Source organism: Marmota marmota, unplaced genomic scaffold, assembly GCF_001458135.2.
Source record: "Marmota marmota marmota unplaced genomic scaffold, marMar, whole genome shotgun sequence".
NCBI classification, from domain to species: domain Eukaryota; kingdom Metazoa; phylum Chordata; class Mammalia; order Rodentia; family Sciuridae; genus Marmota; species Marmota marmota.
Genome location: NW_025999924.1, coordinates 8,321,430 through 8,334,803, shown reverse-complemented (window position 1 = coordinate 8,334,803; position 13,374 = coordinate 8,321,430). Strand labels below are relative to the sequence as shown.

At 39.6% G+C, this 13,374-nt stretch overlaps 2 protein-coding genes across 2 annotated transcripts in view; both read right to left on the bottom strand.

Moving 5' to 3' along the window:
* Arl15 (ADP ribosylation factor like GTPase 15) overlaps nt 1–13,374 on the bottom strand; it is a 393,453-nt gene that overhangs the window by 250,827 nt on the left and 129,252 nt on the right. Inside the window, exon 2 of the mRNA XM_048800049.1 lies at nt 9,588–9,732. Within this exon, the coding sequence (XP_048656006.1) occupies nt 9,588–9,732 (145 nt within the window). The remainder of the gene's footprint in view (nt 1–9,587; nt 9,733–13,374) is intronic.
* On the bottom strand, nt 11,551–12,130 carry LOC107151896 (40S ribosomal protein S26-like). Its single transcript, XM_015497310.2, has one exon. The coding sequence runs from the start codon at nt 11,995–11,997 to the stop codon at nt 11,650–11,652; it is 348 nt and encodes a 115-aa protein (XP_015352796.1). The 5' UTR covers nt 11,998–12,130; the 3' UTR covers nt 11,551–11,649.

Sequence of the window (13,374 nt, the reverse complement as noted above, 5' to 3'; positions counted from 1 at the left end):
TTGGCAGGGAATTTTCTTGTAATGCCTTTGTCTGGTTTTGGTATCCAGTTAAATTCAGTTTTATAAAAGGAGCTGGAAAGTTTTCTGGAAGATATCAAGGAGAATTGACATTGTGTTTTCCTTTAAATGTTTGGTAGGATTCACTAGTGAAGCCAATTACACTTCAAGTTTTCTCTTCTTAACTATAATTTCAATTACATTGATAAATCTTGAGATTGAAAGATTTTTCTTTCAAAGATTTGTCCATTTCAGATATGTTGTCAAATTCATTGGCAAAAAGTTGGTCATAACATTCCTTACCATCTTCTTAATATTTATGAAATCTGTACTGATGCCGTCCATCTCTCTCATTCCTGATATTGGTAATTTGTGTCTTCTTTGGTTTTTCCTGATCACTATGGCTAGAGTTTTATCAATTTTATTGACCTTCTCAAAAAAACCAATTGCTTTTCCATATTAAAGATTTCCATTTTGGCCTTATTATTTCATTTCTTCTGCTTACTTTGGTTGTAATCTATTCTTCTCTTTTAGTTTTTTGATGTAGAGCTAGGAACACTAATTTGAACCTCTCCTTTTCTAATATGGGCAGTTGAGTTCTATAAATCCTCCCCCACCAAAATACTGCTTTGAGAGACAAACCACAGATTGATATGTTGTGTAGTTGTGCTGTCATAAATACTTTATAGTTTCTCTTTTGATTTTTTTCTTTGATCCATACATTACTTAGAAGTTATTCAGTTACCATATCAAGAGAAAAATTTTCAAGGTCTTCTTGTTATTGGTTTCAAATTCCATTCCACTGCAATCTGCAAACATGTTTAGTATGAGTTGAGTCCGTCTAAATTTATTGAGATTTGTTTTATGTCCTAGATGATGGTCTAATTTGGTAAATGTTCCATTTGCACTTGAGAAGAATGCCTTCTGCTGTTGGGTGGAGTGTTCTATGTTAGTCAAGTTGGCTGATAGTGTTGTTCAAATCTACTCTGTCTTGGCTGATTTTCCTCTTGCATGTTTTATTATTTGATGAAACAGTGAAAACTCTTATTATAATTTTTTTAATTTCCTTTGTAGTTCTGTCATGTTGTACTTCATATATTTTGAAGCTCTGTTATTAGGTACATAAATGTTTGGCATTGTTATGTCCTCTTGAATTAAATGACCCCTTCATCATCATGAAATGAACTTTGTTATTCTCAGCATTAGTCTTTACTCTGAAAAGTACATTGTCTCATATTAATATAACCACTGCAACTTCCATCACACTTCTAGTATGATCCTATCTTTTCCCATTCTTTCCTTTTAACCTATTTGTGTCTATGTTTAAAGATTCTTTCCTAAAGTGGACATTTGGTGGAATTGCTTTTTTTAAAAAATCAAATCATATCAAATCAGTCATTTATATTTAACTTGATTGTTAATGATTATCAACACTTGATTGGTAATTCAATGTCACTTTGCTACTTGTTTCCTATTTGTCCCATCTATTCTTGCTCCCTTTTTTCTTCTTTTTCTGCCTTCCTTTGAATTGGTTGTTTTTGGTAAATCCATGTTATCTTATTTAAGGTATCACTGTGAGCAGGCACAGTGGCACAGGCCTGTAATCCCAGAAATGCAGGAGGATCGCAAGTTCAAAGGCAGCCTCAGTAACTTAGTGAGGCCCAAAGCAACTTAATGAGATTGAATAAATGAATTGTAAAAAACGGGCTGGGGATGTCCTCTAACCTCCCCCGCAAAAAAAAAAAAAAAAAAAAAGATATCACTGATTTTAGTGCTACTTTAGGATTTATATAGCACATCTTTAATCAGTCTGCCTTCAAGTGTTGTTATACCACTTTATATACAGTATAGTAAGAACATTACAATATGCTGCATTTGTTTTTCCTCCTATGATATTTATGTTATTCTCATGCATTTTACTTTTACATATCTTATAAACCCCATAATACATAGTTATTTTTAAACAGTTATCTTCTAAAGATATTTAAGTAATATAAACTAAATCTTGATTGCCCCTGTAATTTTCATTTCTGGTACTCTTCATTGTTATATGTATCTTATATGGATACAGATTTATCCATATTTATATATAAATCTTTATGTATTTACATATCTTCTATGGATACAGATTCTATATGTATCTTATACACATATAGATTTATAACTGATATCATTTCTCATCTTCCTGGAGGTCTTCATTTATCATTTCTTATAATGTTGATCTGCTAGTAATACATTCTTAACTTTTGTATATATGGGGAAAAAAACAATTTTTTTCTTTCCTTTTAAATATTTTTTCTAGGATACAGGGCGCCTCCCCACACTTTCACTACATTACTGATGCTGTTCCATTGTCTTCTCACTTGCACTGTTTCCAGTGAGAAATCTGATGTCATTTTCATCTTAGCTCTCATATATATAATACTTTGTATCTGCTTTTTAGGATTTCTTTATGTATTCCTCAAAATTCCCAAAATAAAAATCAAAAGGACATTTCTGTATATATCCATTACATGTGTATGTGTGTATGTCTCCATGTCTCTCTCATTCATTCTCTCTCTCTCTCTCTCTCTCTCTCTCTCTCTCTCTCTCTCTCTCTCCTGGGGGTGGGTATTGATTTAAGGAATTAGCTCACATACAGGAGGCTGATAAGTCCAAAATCTGCGGCAGTCAGCTGGCAGGCTAGAGACTCAGAAAAGAACCAGTGCAAAGTTCAAATCCAAAGGTCATCTGCTGTAGAATTCCCTCTTATTCTAGGGAGGTCAGTCTTTTATTCTGTTCAGGACTTCAACTACCTAGAGGTCACACCATAGTATAGAGGGCAATCTGCTTTACTCAAAGTCCAGAGAGTTAAGTACTAATCTCATCTAAAACAACATCATAGAAATATTCAGAATAATGTTAGACCACCTCTGTGGACACCATGGCCATGTTATATATAAAATTGACCATCATATATTTTTTTTAACCACAGGCTTCAGGCAATTTTATTATGATGTATCTTGGTATGCTTTTGTTCACATTTCTTACATTTGGGGTTCAATGGGCTTCTTGGATCTGTGGGAGCATAGTTGTCTTCAGATTTGGCAATGTTTCAGCCATTATCTCTTCAATTCTTTTTCTGTCCTTCTCCTCACCCCTTTGGCTTCATGCACTCAAAGAGCTCACTGATGCTCTTCCCCCTCTCTTGGATAGATTCTACAATGCTAACACTCTTAAGTTCATCTAATCCTTTCTTTTCATCAATTGGTATTAATCTCATCTGACACTTATTTTATCTTAGGTATTATTTATGAGTAGAAGTTTTATACAGGGTTTCTTTTTTTTAATACCTTTATTTGATTTATTTATTTTTATATGTGATACTGGGGATCAGACCCAGTGTCTCACTCATGCAAGGAAAGAGCTCTATCATTGAACCACAACCACATTTCTTAAATCTTCCACATCTGAACCTTATGAACAGATACAATACAGTTATAATGTCTTTCTTTGTTAATTCTAATATCTGTGTCAGTTCTGGTAAGTTTTAAATGAATGCTTATACTCCTCGTTATGAATTGTGTCTTTCTATCTCTTCCTGTGCCTGATAATCTTGAATTGAATGTCAGACACTGTGAATTTTACCTTGTTGCATGCTATTTCTCTCAATCTTATACAGATTTGTACTGGGATACATTAGCACCACCAGAAAATTACTTGAACCTTTTGGACTGGGTAATATGATCTGCTAGGTGAATCCAGAGCAGTACTCAGCTTAAGCCAATTCCTGAGGCAAGATTCTGTTGAGTATTCTACCTAGTTCCTCATGAATTATGACTTTTCCAGTCTGTCTGGTGGTTATAGTCATAAGTTTCAGCCCCATGAGAAGACCAAGCACTATTCCCCCTAGTACTTTCAGGTATTTCTTTTCCTGCCCTTGAGTAGTTTCCTCATGTGCTTGCTTTGTCCACAAAATATTCAAAGGATACACACTGAAGATCTCTAGGGGTCTCTCTCTGTGCAACTCTATTTTGTCTAGTACGCTATCTTATTAACTCTAGCTGCTTGATCTCCTTGATTCTCAGCTCCATCTTCTGAATGCAGGAAATACACTGAGTTCTACTTCAGCTCCCTCTGGAACAGTGTCACAGCCTGGAAGCTCACTCAAGGCAGTAAGCTGGGGCAATCATAGGGCTCAACACATTTGTTTCTTATTTCTCAGGGATGACTGTCCTTTGTTGCTTCACATTCACTTACTTGAAAACTGTTTTATATATTTCATACTTTTATTTTTCACTTTATTTTTTTTTTCAGTTCTGACAGTTGAACCCAGGGATGCTCTGCCACTGAGCTGTATCCTGGGCCCTTTTTATTTATTGCTTTTATTTTTGAGACAGGGCCTAAGTTGCCCAGGCTAACTTCAACCCTCACAATCCTCCCAGCCTCAGCCTCTAGAGCGGCTGAGATTACAGGTTTGCATGACTGCACCCAGCTGTTTTTTTTTTTTAAATATTATCTCTGTTGTTTCAGGTGTGAGGGTAAACCAGCCCAGTTATCCCATTTTGACTAGAACCAGAATCCTTACTCATTCTTGCATGCACCACCCTCTCCTGAGCATCTTCTGTCTTTACTTCTCACCAGGCAATCACCTTTATGCCTCTGTCTACTAGCATGAACACATGATAACCTTTCCTTATAAAAATAAATTCTTTTAACATTGCTTTCTCTCTCTTTTTAAATTTTTTTTTTTTGTCTCTCTTCTTGAAAGAAGAGTCTATATGCAATCTTAGCCAAAGGACCAAGGAATGAAAATGATAGTTTATAGCTCATTCCCTTTACTTACTCATTATCCCCTCATTCCTGAGGTTGGTTTCTATCCCCAACAATCTACTGAAACTGTTCTACTGAAGGCAGAATTAGACAGGCCGTAAGTATAGATAGGTAAATCAAGTCAGGTCAGATCAAGGAAGCCAATTTAAGTCTGGGAAGTTGGAGACTATCCCCTGGGGATTGAAATGCCTCCAGAGCTCTTCCTCCACCCTTATCAAGATAACCTGCCCTGCTCCAACCTGTTGCTAAGGTAACCTGTCCCAGGAATTCTCCCTCCCTACAGGAAGTTATAAAAGTTGTTAATTAATGTGTCCTGGGTTGTTCCATCTGGCCCTTCCTCCTATCCATCTGCTTCTCACCCTTTGGCCATCCCACCTGAGCATCTCCTGGGCCTAGTCAAGTATACAGGAAGGAGAAAGATAAGGGAAAGAGAGCAGGAGACAAAGGAAGCCTAGGACATTTAAAAAAAAAAAAAAAAAAAGGCAGAACACCCTCACTTCTTGAGATACCAGAATACCACCTATGGCCCCCTTCTCCCTCCTGAGAAAAGTTTATGTTACCCCTTTTTATTATTTTACTTATTTATTTTGGGGGGTGCTGGGGATTTAATTCGGGGGCACTTGACCACTGAGCCACATTCCCAGCCCTGGTTTGTATTTTATTTAGAGACAGGATCTCACTGAGTCGCTTAGCACCTTGCTTTTTCCTGAGGCTGGCTTTGAACTCGGGATCCTCCTGTCTCAGCCTCCGGGATTACAGCTGTGAACCACTGTTACCCCTTTTTAAATAAACCCTGCTTTATATGCTTGCCTTGGCGTGCTTCTCTAATGTTATACTTCAACATGTGAGGAAGCAGGACTCGTCACTGATAATCGGCAATATCACTATCATTGGTCATTAATGATCATACCCTTCTCATTCTTTAGACTTAGGTTTATATTGTTGGTTCTTTTTACTTCTTGACCATACTGAACTTACATGATATTGCACAAAACTGCCCGGCTTATAGATTCCTCATCAGATACATAAGATATAATAAGATACATAAGATGTAAGGGCAGGCATGTTTATCTGTTTTGATAACTGATCATGCTTAGTACCTAAATCAGGGCCAGTTGCACAGTATGCAGTCAATAAATATGCAAGAGGTGAATGAAATATAGTTGGTGCTTAGCAACCTTCTTGCCTGTCTGTCTCCATCCATTCTTTCTGTATGATCTCATCCAAATCCACAATTAAAATTGCCTCTTCAATCTGGATCTGTAGCTCTAAAATCTCCCTAGTCTATATTTTTTTAAAACCATTTGATCACTGTTGGATGTCATGCTGATACCTCAAAATTAGTAAACCCCAAACTAACCTCATTCTTTTTATCTTAAAACTATCTGTCATGTTTTCCCTACTTCTTTTTACAATTCACTCAAACACCAAGTTAGAAACTTGAGTCATAATCGATTCTTTTCCCTTTCTTTATATTACCCAATATAATTATCACATTTTACAGTATCAATAAAATTACATGTGACTCTTAACTCTCCATCTCAAGTAACTACTTTGCCTGCTGAATCACCTCTCGTGTCACAGGCCTCTCCCAGCAACTTCTCTAGTCTCTGGCCTTGGATCCCAACACTTCATACAATGCTGCATCTTGTGCATAAAGACCACTAACTTTTCTCTGAATCACCTATGCTTTTGATTCTCACACCCCTCTCCCTATTACTCAGATCTTCCCTATCATAAGAGGCCTTATTCAAATGTAATATTTGATTAGCCTTCTTTGATCTCCTAGGTTAGAAATGATCACTTTTCACTTTCATTTTATACTGTCAAGTATAGCCCATATCATATTCTGTCTTAGCACAGAGCCTGGCATACAATAAACATTCAATAAATGTGAACCGTTTTATCACTAGAAAACTTATCTTCCAAACCCAGTGTAAACTTCTTGATGGCAAGGACCTCCAAAGAGGCCTCCAAAAAGGCACTCTGCCAAGTTCAGAATAATTGCAACTCATAGAAGTTTGATATCCAAAACGTTAGCCAACTTAATATCTAACTCACCAGAAAGTCAACTAGCACACAATGTTATGATTGGTTCCAGCAAAAGGAAAACATTATTTTTAAAAATAAAAACAAATATAAAACACATATTATACTTTATGAGTACATTATAAAAATATTTACAGATAATTATTTCACATTATAATAGAAGAGCAAAACAATTAGCAGTAGGGCTAGATGACATCTCAGATAAAGAGAAGTATACTTTGTGTTACTCTTACACATATATTGGAGGTTACTTGGCTTGGAAACAATTATTAAGCTAATAAAGTTCGTATAAGTTTGAGGCACATTACTCAAAAGCTATCCACAGTTTCAGAAAACCAGCAAGTACATACTCAGATCAGATCCTAAGCCTTAGATACCATGAAATGTCATTGGAAAATCTCTCCTGGCATGTGACTGTCATTGACTGTGTAACAATGGCCATATCACTACCCTCTTGTATCTTAAGACGATAAGAGTTAAAAACAGGATATGAAGATTCTTTTCTGTCACAGAAGATGGCTAGGAAGCTCACAGATGATACTTTATGTAAAAATACCATGCAGATTCAATTTACTATCATTTGTTTATTCACTTAACAAATATCTGTATCTATGCCTAAATCTTGTGACCGTGGATATAGAACACCAAGTAAAATGCTCTATCTGCCCTTAGGAGCCTGCATCCCAGAATGGGGGAGTAGACGTGGGAACAAAGCAGAATGACAGGTACTGAACGGTAGAAATATGGACCACATCCAGTGGAGAGAGGAGGGGGAACTCTGTTCTGAGGGAAGAAGAAGGTGGCTGGCCTGGTTCGGTGCACAGAGGTTGCTCTCCAGTTCTCTGCTCATTCTCTCTGTGGGCTCACAACTCATTACCAATCCCTCACTCTCTCCCTCACCCTCTAATCAAGCTGAGTCCGTTTCTTTATAACTCCAGTTTCATGTCTATTATTCCAAGATCTGAAAAGTTCTCAAAACCTGCACTTTTTTTTTCCTTAGCTGGTAGCAAAACCTGAACTGCACTGATGTCAGACTCTTGATTATCAATATTTTTCTGACTTGTTAGGACACTTGGGTCAACAATTTCATCATCCACCCACCACCAAAGCCAAGAATGAGTCATTCTCAGCTTCTTTTTTCACCCTCTAAACCCAACTGGTCACCGAGCCCTGTTGATTCTAGCCCTCAGATGTTGTATCCTATTTATCCCCTCCTCTCCATTCTTCCCACTCCTGCTGAGCTAAGGTCTCCAGCACATGCGTGGCACCATTTACAATCATCTCCTACCTCTGCCTCTCATCAGTGCTCTTCATAATTTATCCTCCACGTCATGGCCAGCTTGATCCAGCTTGTCATGCAGTTTCCTTGCTTAAAACATCTGAATGTCTCTGCACTGTCTACAAGTAAAGCTTGCATTTCTGAGCATGGTATAAGAAGTTAGCCAGAAGGTGGCCACAGCCTCTCTTAGGATTCGCCCCCAGCACTCTATTAAACACACACAGCAGCCATGCAGGAAGCCATGGGGTTTCTGAGAGGTCCCACTTTGGTTTCTGCCTTCACACAAGCTTTTCCACTGCCCCGAAATCTTTTCTTCTCCACCTCCCACTCTTTTGTTCCTGCTCATCTCCCTGGCTTGCCAACTTTGGATCCAAAGAAGAAAGACTCTTCAAGCATCCTTCCCTTCCCCAGCCAGGCAGCACTGACCAGACCCACTCCATTGGAAGTTTCTAGACATGAATTTAGCATCTATGTGGCCAGCAGACTGGGTCTCTTGCAGTGCTAGAATCATTGCTCATCCCCAGAGTACATAGTAGGTTCTCAAAAATCCAGCTGAATGAACAGCAGCTCTTCAACTTTCCCAGACAACTTCTCGCCCTATCCTTCCCTGTCAGCTCTAGATCTCCTCCCACAGCAGCTCTATTCTTTATCTCCTACAATTGTTCTTCCGTTTATCATCTCTAATTTATACCCTTCTTTCCTGTTCCTCTGTCAGAAGAGAAAGTGGAAGCATTTGGGGAGTGACAAAAGCTCTCAACTTTGACACTGATAACCTTTGGAGCGGGAGGGTTCTTTGTGGTGGGGGCTCCCTGTGCACTGCAGGGTGTGCAGAAGGCACTGGCCTCTACCCAGTAGCCCCTCTCCCAGTTGTGACAGCTAAACTGTGCCTGCACATCACCAACATCCTCTGAGAGGGAAATGACTGAGGAACTCTAGCCTAGACTGACAGTTCTGTAAGTCAGAAAACAACATGGGAACACTGATCAAAGGCCCCCTGCACTGCTTATCCTCCCGGTGAAAAATGGTTAAGGAGAGAACATTCAGACTCTGTTGCTGGGCTGCGTAGGGAGTACATGACCAACAAAAGTAGGACAGAGCAATGATTCAGGGGAGGACAGCCCTGCGAGGGCCTGAGATGAATTCACTCCATAAGAAGACCAGAGTTCCAGTCTTCAGAATTAGTTTGGATTAATATTTTACTGAGCCTGATTTATTCTGCACCACTGAAATGCTCAGCAAGAGGGATACAGAATGCAGTGATGCAATCCTATTAAGCCCTCTTCATATCTTTTTTGGAAAAGAGGTAAGAGTTTTTAACATGGAAATAAATACACTGACAGAAGTTTTGAACTAGAATGGAAGTGGGGACATGGGCCACATAAATAGCACAAGAAGCTGGAAAGGCCAGGATAGGAAGGAGAGAGGGCCTGATACCTGGCACAGAACCTACCTGTGGTTGATACGACGTTCTCGGGACTTTCACTGCAGAGTTTTGACAACAGACTAGTCTTGCCGGAACCGGTGAGGCCTATGCAAACCAGGTCATATTCCGGTCGTGCAGGTGGTGGTCCCTTGCAGCAAAGTGCTCTAAAACACTGCCGAGAAAGAAGAGGAAGTGTGGTTCTTTAAACAAGAACATGGAAACAAGACTTAGTAACATTTAAAGATGTCTGCGCAGGTGTTAACAAATAGATGAACATCCTATTAATTATAAAGAGGAAATAGTAACTTAAGAGCAAAGCAACCCAGATGACACCACCTCAACTGGATGGTCAAGGTTACCACCCCACCATGAGAGGTGTCTAGCCCACAGCATCCTTTCCTGTGATGGCAGGTGCTCTGCAGTGGGCATGATGTCATCATGCAGCATTTGAACCAAAATACACAACCTGCACCCAACCTGAGGAAACCAGAGAAAGCCAATCTGAGGGATGTTCTACCAGACAACTGTCCCGTTTCCTAAAGTATCAATGTCTTAAAAGTCAAAGACAGACTAAGGAACCATTCTAGGTTAAAGAAGACTATAAAAACAATATGAAATGCATCTGAGATTAGATCTTGAATCAGGAGGAAAAAAAGTGCCATAAATGACATTATTGGGACAATAATGAAGACTGAATATAGACTACATATTAGATAACAGTGTTGCATAAGGTTAAATTTCCTGAATTAAATAACTGTACTGTGGTTATGTAAGGAAAATCATTGTTCTGAGGAAACACACACGTAAGTACTTAGAGGTAAAGGGTCTTGATGTCTGCAATTAACAGGCTCAGAGAAACTCCAAATCTCTTCTCTCCATCTCCATCAGGGGAGGAGTGTAATAAAGCAAACATGGTAAAATGTTAATGATTCGTGAAGTTGATTGAAGAGTTCATAGCAAAATTCTTTGTTCTATTTTCATAACTCTTTGATGCCAATTCAAAATAAAAAGAATTTTAAAGAATTTAAATGAGTCTTTTCATATCACTGTCTTCTTGGCCTTTGCTAAATTTCAATTGTTTCAGGTAAACTGACCTCAGGGTGCTATGACCTGTAGGGTAGCGTGTGCACCGCACAAACATGTTTGCTCTCCTAGCGTTAAAACAAAGGGATTGAGGAGACGGAATATGATTCACAGTTTTTGATCTTTGGCTTATGCCACATCCATTTACTGGGGGCTTACTATATGCCAGTTTTGTAGGAACAGAAGTATTAGGCTCCGAATGATCCATGAGAGAGGGAGAGCATGAGGAAAGGAGAGAGAAAGGCTGACCCCCTCTTATGGGTCATCATGAGAGAAGAGACCAATAAAAAGCCTGTGTTGATCTTCTCAGATAAAACCTGAGTCCTAATTGGCTGTCTCACTTTCATAAATCAAGCTTGATTATTTCTCTTCCCTATTTCTCATATATGATCCACAAGACCAGTCCATGAAACTTCTGAAATCTCTCTAGGATCTGTCCACTTCTCTCCAGTCCAGGCCATAGTTACCTGGACAACGTCAACATTTCCCCCACCACTTCCAGTGTATTTGCTCTTGTCCTCTCTGTTCTCTGGACAGCAGCCTCTGTGATTGTTTATAAAAAGAAAATTATTACGTCTGCTTAACATGCTTTGGTGACTTCCTCTTGCTTCAGGGCCCAAACCCCTACCATGATCCATGAGGTGTCCACCACCTGCTCCAGCCCACTCACCAGCCCCTTGCCCACCTCCCCCAAGCCATGCAGGCCCCGTCTCATTCCAGGCACTGGCCTATGCTATTTCCTCTTCCCCTGACTCTCGGCTTAGCCAACTCCTCATCAGTGTTTGGGTTCTCCACTTAGCCATTCCATCCTCAGGGCAGTATGCTCTGATCCCAAGACTTCATCGGCAACTGACTTGAAGCTCTCACAGATCTTTTGTGAATTCATCTTGCAGATGAACACAGTTTCTTTCTTTCTTTTTTTTTTTTTTTTTTTCAATTATAATTTCCATTTTATTTTTTTCCAGAAGATAGCTTTTCTTCACTCATTAAGGATGGATGCAGTTCCTTACATGGGCTTTGGTGGAGGTTGTGGGGCAGCACCAGCAGATCTAAAACGAGGTGGGGATGTCCGGTCCTTCTGGGCTTCACGAGATCGATTCCTGACTACCTTGCTCTGAATAGCACAACTCACACGGTAATGCAGCTTCACATACAGCTTGGGAAGCACATAAGCGTCGAAAACACTTGCTTCGGAAATGTCCCTGACGGCTGCGGCCTCCACAATGTTTCCAATAAGGAACTTCTTAATGGCCTTGTCCTTGGGCATGCACCTGGCACAGTTCGTGCAACGAATAGGCTGCACATGCCCGCGGCCCTTTTTCACACGACCATTATTCCTTCTTTTTTTGGTCATCTTGGAAGCGAGGACCCGGGAGAGGACATGACATCCGGCCCGACCTCTTATATAGCGCAAGATCCCTAAGCGCACAAGGGGAAAACCCGTAGTATCGAGAACGGAAAACCACTTCCAAAAATTTCTTGATTACTTAGCATTTCCAAAGAAACCCAGAGCAGACAGAGGTTCCTAGGGTTTATTTATGCATGGAACAAGTTACCTTTGGGACTACTTAGCATGCTGGCGGAAGAAAATCAGTGTTCTAGGTTTTGCGAGAAACATCGCGACACTCTGAACACAGTTTCTTATTAATTATTATACTATGGGAACCACATCTGTCCATCTCCATCCCAGTAACCCTAGTGGCCTTGATTGAGGTGAGTGTAGATCTCACCTCAATAAAGAAGGGTTAAAGAAAAAAAAAAATGACAGTTAAAGTTTCACCTAAGAAAAGCAAAAAGGAAGCATGAAACCCAATAGGATGTCTGATCCACACCCACTGGGTCACCCATGTTTGAGCAAAACAGTGTAAAACCAAGAGAAACCTGTGACTTTCTCCTTTCACTTCAATGCCAGAAGTTAGCCTCATTTCCAAAAGAAAGGTTTTGATGTACAGGATCTATTCTCGAAAGAGGAGAGCTGCTTTTTGACCTAAATCCATTTTCCCTCAGTTTTTAAGAAGTTCTGCTGACTTCTGGTAAACAATATTTAATAATCCATATTCTACATGGATTTATTAAACTCTAATCCCATTTCCTCTCAGTCTTTTCAAGCCTGTGGAGTCTTAATTATTTCAGTCTGCCTTCATATAGCAACTCCTCCCACTCCTTGTGTCAGTTGCTCTTCTTTGGCCATGTTTTAGTTCCATTAAGTGTTCCCCTACGAGATTTGTGACTGCAGCTATAAGCAGCCTTCTCGATACCAACACAACACGTCCCATCCTGGATTTGCAAGAAAGCTAGCTGATATTGTTTCACTTTTGCAAACTTTTCCTCAAGTCTCCCAGACTCTTGATGAGAGTCCTATGTATGTATGTGTATGTACTTCCTTGAAGTCGGCCCCTGACTCACAGCTGTTCACACTAAGCAGAGGTCATCTGTGCTCTGCTATGACGGGACACACTGCTCACATCTGTTTCTATAGCTGGGCTCCTTTGGTCTCTGCTGAAGGAAGCAGAGAGAGATCCTATTCCAGCTCTAGAGATGCCCGCTGCTGCTTAGCTCCAGTGCCAGAGTTCCTATGGACCGTCTCTTAGAGGGGGATGGACCCAACTATTGTGATCCAAATTACTATAAATCCTAAATACAAAATGAAATTATATGTAGCTGATTGCTTTTATTGCCCTGTTCAAATTATTTACAAATCATTCATACACCAATATTATTCAACATATTT

Excerpts from the sequence above, each read along its gene's own strand:
- LOC107151896 (XM_015497310.2), bottom strand. The coding sequence starts at position 11,997 with ATGACCAAAAAAAGAAGGAATAATGGTCGTGTGAAAAAGGGCCGCGGG.